At 37.3% G+C, this 11,974-nt stretch overlaps 1 protein-coding gene across 2 annotated transcripts; it reads right to left on the bottom strand.

Annotated features, from left to right (window-relative positions):
- Positions 1 to 760: 760 nt before the first annotated feature.
- Positions 761 to 5,447, bottom strand: LOC114436436 (protein FAM3C). 2 transcript variants are annotated; one of them, XM_028406706.1, is made up of 9 exons: positions 4,443 to 5,447; positions 4,266 to 4,364; positions 3,866 to 3,892; positions 3,588 to 3,711; positions 3,446 to 3,504; positions 1,511 to 1,561; positions 1,336 to 1,417; positions 1,132 to 1,258; positions 761 to 1,021 (listed from the first exon to the last, which is right to left on the bottom strand). In XM_028406706.1, the coding sequence occupies exons 1-9, from the start codon at positions 4,453 to 4,455 to the stop codon at positions 920 to 922; spliced, it is 684 nt and encodes a 227-aa protein (XP_028262507.1). In that variant the 5' UTR covers positions 4,456 to 5,447; the 3' UTR covers positions 761 to 919. The 2 variants fall into 2 exon arrangements, with proteins under 2 accessions (XP_028262507.1, XP_028262508.1); XM_028406707.1 differs by lacking the exon at positions 3,866 to 3,892.
- Positions 5,448 to 11,974: the final 6,527 nt, after the last annotated feature.

Raw genomic sequence — 11,974 nt, forward strand, 5'->3', positions numbered from 1 at the left:
AGAACAGCTTCAGTTCAGAGATGCTGGTGGGGCTGCTTGCATGAGCAGCTTGCTTCAGGTCATTGACATTTCATTTGGATTAAGGTCTGCACTTAGACTCAGTCATCCCAGAACATTAACTTCTTCTTTAACCATTCTTTTGTTAAAAACTTGTGTGGTTGTTGTTGTTGTTACACGTTGTCTTAACATTCAGCTCACAGACAGATGACCTGCAGTTTCCTTTAGAATTCACTGATATAATTCAGAATCCATTCCCCCATAAATAATGACAGTCATCCCAGCACAGATACAACTAATAAAAACAGATCCAAATAGTGTAGCCAGGTTACAGCGAGCAGACTAGTTTTTTCAGTTAGTTCCCACTCTGAGCTCATATGGGCAAACCCATCCGAGGCCACCATGAAACCTGCGGACAAACCCACTTGGGACCCATAATGGCTGCCCACTCCTGACCCATGTGGGGTCCATGTATAAATGCTGTGTTATCACTAGAACAATATGATTATATGATTGTGTATTTAGCCAACCAACATGATCCTTGATACAAGCATATTATGTGCTATGCTGTGTATTATAGCCAATTATAATGACACATCAACATTCTTTAAGCATTTGTTTAGGATTTTTTTTATTACAATCAATAGTACTACTCGATATGTATGTATGTATGTATGTAAATCACAAAAATCACATATTTGTCTTCTCTTCTATGAAATATAACAGCTTTCGTACAAATATAAGATTTTTCCTCTCTGTTAGGTAAAAGCTTCAGGCAGAGGTCTATAATTTGTCCATGTAAAATACACAAACACAATGCAATAAATAATATATAGAACACATTATATAATTTAAAAATAAGACCTATGAGCTTTCAGGACATTAAAAAAGAACCTTCCATCACAGCCATTCTCATTAAAGCTTATGTCAGCTCGTCAGTCTGGATTCTTGGGAAACAGCCGCCCACCTCCACCACCTCTGGCCATCCTTCATAAATGTTGGTTTTCTCATCATTAATAGCTCGCTGACAGGTGAAGAGGGAAGAAAAACAGTAGTTTTCATCAGTTTTTAAAATAGATGGTCTTTTCTGACATAAATAGAACAAACAAATGTGCACAGAACAGGTTCACTCACCTTCTCAAAGAGGCTTTTGATTTTTGTTCCTGTTGTTCCAGCAAACACCCAGTTGTCTCTGCGCTTCACAGACATGATCAAAGTGCTTCCCATTCTGACAAATGCCTCCCTTACTTCAGTTGTCATTCTGCCACGGAGCAGCAGAACAGGTCATTTCGTGATATGGAATCATTTGTAAAGAAGAATCATTAAATCTGGACTTACTTTGGTGTCACATCATCAAATGAGGCCGTCAAAACTATTCTTCCTGGTTTTATCTCGGTCAGGTTCACCATGTCTGATTTAACTTAAAGAAACAAATCATAGAAACAATTTACAGTTTTGATATGTGTTGAAATTCAAAACTTGATCAAACATAGGAGGAAAAAAAAACTCTTACGTCCTCTTTGTATATTAAGAGAGCCATACTTTTCTACAACGCCATTTGCACCTACAATGAAAAAAATGAAATCTTGAAATAATAATAATACATGTTAATATTGTGTAAATACCTTCCTCTCTCTCTCTATATATATATATATATAGATATATATATATATATATATATAGAGAGAGAGAGAGGAAGGTATATATATATATATATATATAGAGAGAGAGAGAGAGAGAGAGAGAGAGAGAGAGAGAGAGAGAGAGAGAAAGAGAGAAAGAGAGATACAAAAGAGGCTGTTTTTGAAGTCAAAGCAAGGTAAACATATTGTGTGACTGTCTAGCTCACTGCTAGCACAGTGTGTGGTTAAAACTGTTTAGAATCATGGATACCTGAACCAACCATTCAGGGCCATAAGATAAAGAAACAACAGACAATAATTAAATTACTAACAGGAAATTAAAACATGGCTTGACTATGCTATAGGTATTTGGATGACCTGATGAAAATAACAGTAACCACCATATTATTATTATTGTTGTTGTTACTGCTACATTTTGTGGAGCCATCTATGGGTCACATGTGAGTAATCACTTTGCCTTCCTGTTGTTTGGTCTCTCCTAAAAGCTACTACAGTTAGTTTTACTGCACTCTGGAGACTGTGCATGGGCACCAGTGTTAAAGGCTTCTTAACTTGGCTTGGGTATTTTCTTTTTTTAAATTTTCAAGGGAGAAATAGTTATTTTCATGTTTATTGCAAAAGGATCAGGATACTGAGCAGAAGAGAGGAGGTGATGAGGGAGACGTGGGAGAGCACAACTGTTGTCCAGGTACCAAGACATTGTGTATATGCTGGTATTTAACCTGTAGGTTCAACAACTCTTAAAACAGCATACAGTGTGTTTTTAAGTACAAAAATATGCAAAAATAAGCATTCTACACTTTGACAGAAAAGACAAGGCTGACAGTGAATACAGAGCGAGTAGATAACAAAGGGGGTGGACTGAGCAGAAAGAATGAGATGTTGAGGGCAGAGGGACAAAAACGATGAAAGAGAAAAATCAGCTTGTGGGAATGCAGAAAAGGATGCTGGGAGAAAGAGCCAAGGAAACACAAAAGGAAAAGACCACACAATCAGAGCCATACGGGAGGAGGCCATGTGGCGAGAGAAGAGGAGAGAGAGCTGTTCTGTCATCATTGTAGTCTTTTTGCAGTGTGATCATTTGTTGCAGCATCTAACTGGATTCTGTGTGACTGCTGTGACCATTTATGCTACTGCCCACTGCCATGATTTTTGACCTTCAACACTCACTTAACGGTTTGAAAAGCCTAAATAAAAAGAAAGCAAAAAGAAAAAGACTTTTTTCAAAAATACACTGGTCATTAGCGTAAAAATCACCTTACCTCCCTTGTGGGACCACCTCACCCAACTCACCATAATAATAGGATATTTCATCACATGCCGACAAGTTCTACATTTCAATGAAATTGAATGACACTGTTTATACATCGAGTCCAATAGATGCCATAACTGAAGTGTGTCAAGGTTTTTTTTTTTTTTACCGATTGTGCTTTTTTCTCCATTAAAACCAAAAAATAAATGAATTTAACTTTAACTCTTTAATTTTATCATTTATGTGATATTATATGATATCATTATTATTTTCTACATTTTCATATCACAACCTCACATCAGAGACTTGTGTCTCGTAAGTCTATGATGTGAGACAATGTTTTTCCTTGCCACTGTTGCTCTTAAGGGGGTTCAGGCTCTGAGTACCCTATATTTATACACGTATGCATCCTATGCTGTCTGTTTCTATGTTGTTGCTACTGGATACCTGAATTTCCCCTTGGGGATCAATAAAGTATCTACCGGTATATATTTACACAACTGTACGCACTGTGTTTGTCAGAGTACAGATGTGCTGACAGCATTTTACTCACCATTCACCACCACAATATTCAGTCCTGGTCCTACATTGTTCAACACGTGACTCATGATGCTGTTGAGGTACAGAGAAGGGTCAGACATGCTGTCTGGTGTTGTTTTTTTTTCAGTTATTTCAGGTACAACAATCACACATACATTCTGCCCTCAAAGCAGATCTTTGGTCCGATGATATTAGCTGCACCGCTCTGGACACGTAAAGCAAAATGTTCTGGGGGACAGACTTTAGAGAGGCTGCACTTTGGCAGAGGTGCAGTTGTTGCTAAAAAAAATACAAAATATACAGAATTCAGAAAATGGTAAAATGGTAAATGGTTTGTACTTATATAGCACTTTTCTACCCACTCAGGTACTCAAAGCACCTTACGACACTAAAACAACAACATAGAGAACATATTTCTCTGTTAAAAACTTACTTGGTTCAATTTCTACATCAAAGAACCCTAATAGGAAGGAAAGAACAGTATTGAGAGGGAAGACCAACAAAAAAAGAAACTTCAAAAAGATTTAATAGGGAGAGTTCACCCAAAAATAAATATTTAGATTTGTCTCCACAAATTTTGGGAACTATTTTTTACCTCTATCCTACAATTGTACTGTGCAGAAGGAAACATACCTCTATCCATGAAAAAAGTTCATAAATTAGCATTTGTGGATTTTCTTAAGTAATCCGGGTGAGACATTGTTTTTTATTTAAGTTGCATTTTTATGCCATCTATCTGCATTTAATTAGAGAGCAGGCCAAAATCTCTATGTCCAAAACGTCTAAACAGGTTAACTGTCCCTTAAAAATGTAAACCAGATAAAATGTCTTACGAAGAAACTGTTTTGCTTTCTCCTGTGCATCAAATGAATTAATGGAGATTCCCCATGTGATCAGGAGGACAATAATTACAGCAGTCAGATGACAAAGATCTGTCAACAATAAACAGAAGTCAGATGAAAATTTGCAGCCTCAGAACCTCAGAGCATTGAAGCACAGTAAAATCTTACCTCGATGTCTCATATCTGCATCCGGTCTCTAAGTATCAGAGCTGAGACCTTCCAAATGAAACACTCCAGTCAACATACAGCAGACGCCTCAGAGCTCAGCGACACCCCTGCTTCCTGATGATTCCTCACCTTGGGGCCAAAGGGTTTTTACATATGCAGAATATGTCTCAGCTCTTTTTTCTTTGTGCTAATAAAAACATGTTGGTCTTCATTTTACAAGTACGCACAGACACTGTGAACTGGATGATCAGGTTTCTCTTTAGCACATTGTCAAAAATGGAGGAAGAGTTCCACCTGTAACATATACTATCTGATGAGAACAATACAAAAGGAAGCTTTAGCTCAAAGAAGCATGTGAAACCTGCAGAGGGAGGAGGCACAAAGAGGGAGGAAAAAGGCCAAACGCCTCATATTTCAAACTGGATGAGTAAATTACCAATAAAAATAAAAATAAAAAGGTTTAAAGAACCTCTGTACCAGTCGCCACAGTTTTCTATTTGTATGTAAATTTTAGTAAAACCCCTATGATATGTGGAGTTATCTGCATAAAGCAGCTCATACAGAAGAAAAAACAAAAGCCTCGAAAACACAAATAGATAACCATAAAAAAACAACACTGCACAAACACGTGTTGGTCTTCATTTTACAAGTACGCACAGACACTGTGAACTGGATGATCAGGTTTCTCTTTAGCACATTGTCAAAAATGGAGGAAGAGTTCCACCTGTAACATATACTATCTGATGAGAACAATACAAAAGGAAGCTTTAGCTCAAAGAAGCATGTGAAACCTGCAGAGGGAGGAGGCACAAAGAGGGAGGAAAAAGGCCAAACGCCTCATATTTCAAACTGGATGAGTAAATTACCAATAAAAATAAAAATAAAAAGGTTTAAAGAACCTCTGTACCAGTCGCCACAGTTTTCTATTTGTATGTAAATTTTAGTAAAACCCCTATGATATGTGGAGTTATCTGCATAAAGCAGCTCATACAGAAGAAAAAACAAAAGCCTCAAAAACACAAATAGATAACCATAAAAAAACAACACTGCACAAACACGTTTTCAGATAAGAAAAGAATCAGATGTGAAATGAATTCATACAACCTGGTAAACAAAGTGGGAGCGATTCACTGCAATAAAGACAGAATAAAATAGGACAGCAGCCTGTCGTTTTGTGTCGAGACAAATCCACATTTCAGATACAGTGGGGAAGCACTGTTTGGACAGAAATGAGTTATTAGTCACATTTAGATGGTGAAGGATGGAGTAATCCCAGAAAGCTACACTCAAGCTACTGTGTCAGCGAGCATCTCCTCTTCTGATCCTTCAACAGCTGAGCCTGACAGCCTACTAAACAACAGCAGCAGGTTCCTTTAAGGCACACTTTAACAAATAAACTTAAACAGAGAAAGTCTTACAGGACAGCTTCAGTGCTTCTAGACCAGGGATTGAGACACACACACACACAATAGCATTTATGAAGACAATTATACTAATCCTTTTATTCTTTAAAAATCATTCACTTAACGATGAATGAGAATAACCTAATTGTTAATGTTTACAATCACATAATATGAAATAAGTTTACTGCATGAGCAGTTCAATTTTATCACTTGTTGTACTGCCTAAAGCAAACAGCAGAGGGCCTGTGTGTACCACCCTTCACTTAACACAGACTCAAGGACCTTACACCATTGTGGGAGCCAAACATCCCCCCTTTTTGTGTGATTACAGACAATATACTGACAGAAACAAAGAAAAACAGCACTTCACAGCATTTCTATGTGTCACGTGGAAATGAGTAATACTTACAGTAGAGCATAATAAAGCGCAGATTCTTTATATAAAGAGACAAAGACAGAAAATCATCAAGGTCATGAGCTGGCCAATCCAAGCACTCTTCAGTGAGTCCAGGGGATGAATGCATTGAATAACCAGCATTTGTAAATGTACACCAACATTAAGAGCAGAGCAGGATTACATGACTGCCATACCAATGCTTCATTTGTTTATCACACACACAATAATTAAAGAAAGTTTATGATTAATCATTAATCAGTGTGAGTCGCCACAGGCTTCCTGCAATACCGACATTCACATAATGATGTTCACTTACAACTCCTGAGCAGGTGGAGCTGCTGCTCCTTCCTTCCTTCCTTTGGTTGTAAATGCTGTCAGAAATGTCACTCTGCCTAGAAGTTCAATAAAGAGTCAGTGAACCTGACAGCAAATTGACTTGAAGTAGGTTAATGTCAGCACTGAGAGGGAAGTTATTTCAAAGAAACCTGTCCAACTGGTGCGTTGGGAGTTTGACTATCTATAGCTGCAGATCAATTAAGGTGTTGCTGAAATCTCCACGTGATGCTTCTGCACAACAGTTTAATTAAAAGCGGCTGGATAACAGCACAAACTTATGTTTTCTGTGGCTGAATTGATCACACTGAGATTAAGAGTGAACGTAAACGTGTATCCTCGACAGTCCAGCTCTACCTGCTAAATGATGAAATGACAGCATCTCAGTGACAGGACGCTGCAACAGAATGTGGTTCTGCTATTGTATCAATGGAAAAGTTTACTTCTTTCCGTGCCGTTTGTTTCAAGGTAACTGACAATTTATTTTGTAATCGAGTGTTGATTCTCAGTGGGATTAGCAGAATTAGCAAAGGTTTCACAGAATTCAGCTCTTACAAATACATAAGAAAGTCTGTAACAATGTTATATTTTCCAAAGTAAATGTTACGTAATGTCTGTTCTAATACATCCTGAGGGTAAAATTAAAAAATAAAACCATTTGATGTCATGTGGTATTTCTTTTATAAAAAACACCATGACCATGAAGACTTTTAGGTCTATGAAGAACAAAATGTGCCACAACCCTCTTAAGTTAGGGAACATTTTTTGCCCCATAGTTCTGTAAACCCCTTTGAATGGCCATTTAAGTGTGTTATCACACCGATGAAAGGAAGTGGTTAGTAGTCTTTTGCATAAGGTGTGGGTAGAGCATGAGCCTCCAAAACCAAAACGGCTGTCATGTTTGTTTAAATTTAGGGTTAATAAGTTGCATTAAATTACAGCGTTTCACAAAAACCTCCCACTGGAGACGCCTATTTATATGCGTTTACCGCAACTTCAAGAGGTCATGTGTGGGACCTGACATTACTTTTGTCAAACACACCTGAGGAGGGTCCTACCAGCCACAACAATGGTCCATTCAATGGGCTGGTCTGTACAGTCAGGTTCTAAATGCCGTTATAGGTGGTATCACAAAATGCTTGATTCTATCTTGTTTTAATTATTGCATTGAAATTGTGTAGAATCAGTGTGACAGACAGATTTAAATTAATTTTATGGTAACAAACAACACATGGTTTTTTCAGCCCTGAGTTGTAACTGCAGGTACAACCCCCACTCCATCAGATTGCCTGGGAGCAGCCTGAGAGGTGAAAACCAGAACACAGATATTCATCAGCAGCCTAACGCCACATTCACAGAATTGATTTATACATGTTATGAAGTATATAAAAGAAAGGCAGCCGCTTAACTTAGAAGCACCAAATATGCATAAATAAAATCAGATATAACACATTCCAGTTAATTAATAATAGATATTAACCACACAGGACCTGCACTGATTAGATTGATCGATCACAGCAACTTGACCAATTCTCATGGTTTGCTAAAATAAAAATATGAAATTTTCTATGTTCCATCTTCTTAAATTTGAGGAGCTGACATTGCATTCTCATGTCTTATATTATATTAAATATAAATTTTAGTTATTGGACGGTTGTTTAAGCACAACCACATGTAAGAAATGGCCATCTGTATATTTTTTTTTTTTACTGATAAAGGTTTAAAAACTGACCATTAATAACAGAAGTTATTTGATGCCCCAAACCACTCTCTCTCTCTCTCTTCAATGATCTCCTTTTTTGTTTTTTTGTTTGTTTTTTGAGCCTGCATCCAAGGTGGAGGTTTATTCCAGAAGATCCTGTCACAAGAAAAAAGGAAGTTGCGGTTGACATGTGATGTGATGAGGAAGGTAACAGCTGTGGTGACTTGTAGTGGGGGACAGATGACAGTGAAAGCTACAATCAGGGGAGCCAAGATGCACTGACCTCGTCTGACTCCTCTCCCGCTGTGCAGGGACCCCTGTCACCATCCTCCTCTGTCACCAGCGAATGCTGATCCTCCATCCGCTTCAGCACAGAGTATCTGTATGTCGCCTCACTGAAATAAAGTGACACATCATACAACGGTGATGGGTGTTTTTTTATTTTTGTTTTTACTGCACCAAGACTGTTTAGAATAATCACTTTAAGCCTCATTAATCGAGTTTGCTTACTTGACTGGGAAGCAGTATTTTCGAATTATCAATACGGCAGCAGTTACTGCTGCCACACAGACAAAGATCACCGATGCAATAATCCCAGGGTGAAGCCTTAACTCAGCCTAAAAAGACAAATGAATCCAATAAGATCTAACAGTGGGGTAGTTAAAAAGACCATAAACCCAACAGCTCAGTTCATGATGTGTGGCACAGACACAGAGGAAATACAGGCAGGAGGAATGACAGCTGAACAGCAGTACGTTATAAATCATACTGGCATGTAACTCAAAAGCTCTGTAACAGGGCTGTGAATCTCAGGTCATGCATACATTTTCGATCTCTGATCACTCACATCAATTATTGATCACTTAACTACAGAGTCTTTGACGTTAGTTGAATGGTGGAACAGACTGGGAGATCATTGGTCTTTGTACAGCCAATTAGGACGCACTTACAGAGAGTGTGATGACAGAATGTCATAGTAACGGCACATTATTTTGGTTTAGACTGGTCATCTTGTAATCTGTTGCTGCTTGTCAGTGCATCTGTAATAACAGCAACACTTTACAAGAAGAGGAAAAAAATCATAATACCACAATAATTCTTAACTGAATCATGACAAAATAATGCACTAATTTGTAATGTATAGTCACAGTGTGTTTAAGTTTGCATATAATAGCTAATAAACTAAAAACACAAGCCATTTTTGAATTAAAATAGTTGTCAGATATAAAGATTGCACATGTTATTTACCTGAAATCAAATCAAATAAAATTAAAATTCTAAAAAAGCCACATTAACCTGTTAATTAGGAAGAATACATGATGCATTAGTATATAAATTACATTATCATGAGCCACATATACATACATAAAATATTATTGATAGGATTATATATAAAAAGAACTCAGGAGTTGTGATTTCACTTCAAACTTTCTTTCTTTTCTGTGTATTGTGTTGCTGGATTTGCCTGCTTTGCTTGCTTGGAATTTATGACTAAAATGTAATTGATTGATGAGATACTTAAAGAGGAAGGAAGGACTTTACTTGTAACCTGAATGTGTTCACCTAGAGCAGATAGAAAAGAGAGACTGTGGCATATGAAGACCTTCTCCAGGTGCCTGAACAGTCTCTGCTGGTAAAGAACACAGATGAATCAAATACTGTTATAATAATCCCGGGATATTTATAACTTTCTTATTAATGTTCCTGCACATAAATAGGCGCATAGTGATAATAGTGCAAAGAAATGAGGCCTGCTAACATCTACTTCAGCTTAAACTGCAGTCAACAGTCCTGTTTCTCTAAAGTGCACTAACCCACCGTCACATAACATCTACAAGACACCACCACAGGCGGCTACTTCACCTAAACTTTACAAACATTTTAATCTCCATAGTTTTAAGTGGTGTTATTACTGTGTGCGCAAAAAAGAATCACTTCTAGAGCGGAATAAACGGAGTTCGTTACATACCTGTTGTGCTGACATTCTGGTTAACGTCAGAGCCTGGTGTCCGCCATTATGTAACCTAGATCAAAACTCCACACATTTCAGTCTACAGGAACCAAAACCGGTACTTATATACTAAAAATGCTCTCTGTCCAGGCGACGGTCCGAACGCCACCACTGTTTACTTCCTGGTTCTTCTTTCACCTGTTTCTACGCCTTTCCTTTTAAGGGCATGTCATGTGACTGGTCACATGATCTAGTCACAAAACCTTCAGATCAACTTTCAGAATGTCAGTCAGACTGTCCATGATGGATTTTAACACCCGTCTGATTACTGGTCATTGGATAATAATAATAATTAGTTTATATATTCTACAGTATTTTGTGTTTTTTTTATATGAAACACTGAGATGCTTAAAACAGCCTACACATTTTTAACACTCAGTAACTTTTTTTTTTATAAAGGTGTTATATGAATATTAGAGCTATTTCAGTGTGAGGAATAAGAGCAAGCAGCTTCTGTTCAAGGTCTACTTTTAGCTGGTCATGACTATTAACTGGAAACAATGCATTATAAAACACTTACTACTCATGCCATCCCTTTTAAAAGTTGCTGAAAAAGTAAGTTGAAGTAATAATGGTGGGAGATGTTAAGAATGAGCCTACTATGAACTAACTTTTTAGTCTCATATCAGGCACCCCTATTCAGGGACAGACAGTTAAAAAACAAAAAAAAAGCTCATCTGTGAGAATTTTTGAATTATTTAGAATTTTAAAAACTGGCTTGGATGACTTTGGTTAAATAGTCTTAAAAGAAACAGGCAATATCATTCCTGTGGCTCGCAGAGCTCTCTCTGGATTTGTCTTCCTTCTTTCCAATATATAGAATAAGATCACACCTGGGTTTTACTGGTCAAAGTGCCAGAAAGACACAGATGAAAAACCCTAACAACTACATCTTCCTTATGAAAACGATGCCCCCGGTTACTGTGACAAAATCTGTAGACTTTGTGGTGAGAATGAGAAATTCCATGTTGATGTTTGCATTCAGTCATGTTGTCACAAGCACAAGCCTGTCGTTATGGATAGATGCGTGCTGCCTTCTGTGCAGTCATACAGCTGCTGGGTGTAGTGTGGTAGAAAATACTTTGTACATAAAATTGTGACAGTGAGATCGGTGGATTTTCTGGAAGGATATGTTGCTGTTGAGCATTGTCCTCAATCTCTCTATAACTTGACAACTCACATAAAAACAATGTCAAAATATATTTTAATAATTGAATATTTAACATTGTAGCAAACCCAAGAATCTGGATCCAATCACATTTTACATTTAGATTATACACACATACATACACACATTTTTTACTAATTTCCTTCCCCCCAAAACATGAGTTTTATTGTGACAGTAATGCCTGTGACATTTAAATACTGGAGAGTGCCATTAAAAAGGAGCTGCAGGATGTTCTTTCAGATGGCTTACATATGAACTTGCCAGCCAAGAGTCCTGAAAAGACTCTTTCTACCATCAGATGTGCAACTGAATGAGCCAAACTAAGCAACTACTGTGACACGGCTGTACATATGGTGACACAACGCAATCTTTAACTTTCCAAAAACAAAACTGACAACAAAAAAGCATTTGTTATTTTTCTGAATGTAGAATTAATTATTAACTAATCAAAAAAACTCAGCTTTAAAAAAAATCTAAAGCCATTCAGTTGCTGTTAATGTCATTTTATATATTTATTT

The sequence above is a fragment of the Parambassis ranga genome, chromosome 5 (genome assembly GCF_900634625.1).
Source record: "Parambassis ranga chromosome 5, fParRan2.1, whole genome shotgun sequence".
Taxonomy (NCBI): domain Eukaryota; kingdom Metazoa; phylum Chordata; class Actinopteri; family Ambassidae; genus Parambassis; species Parambassis ranga.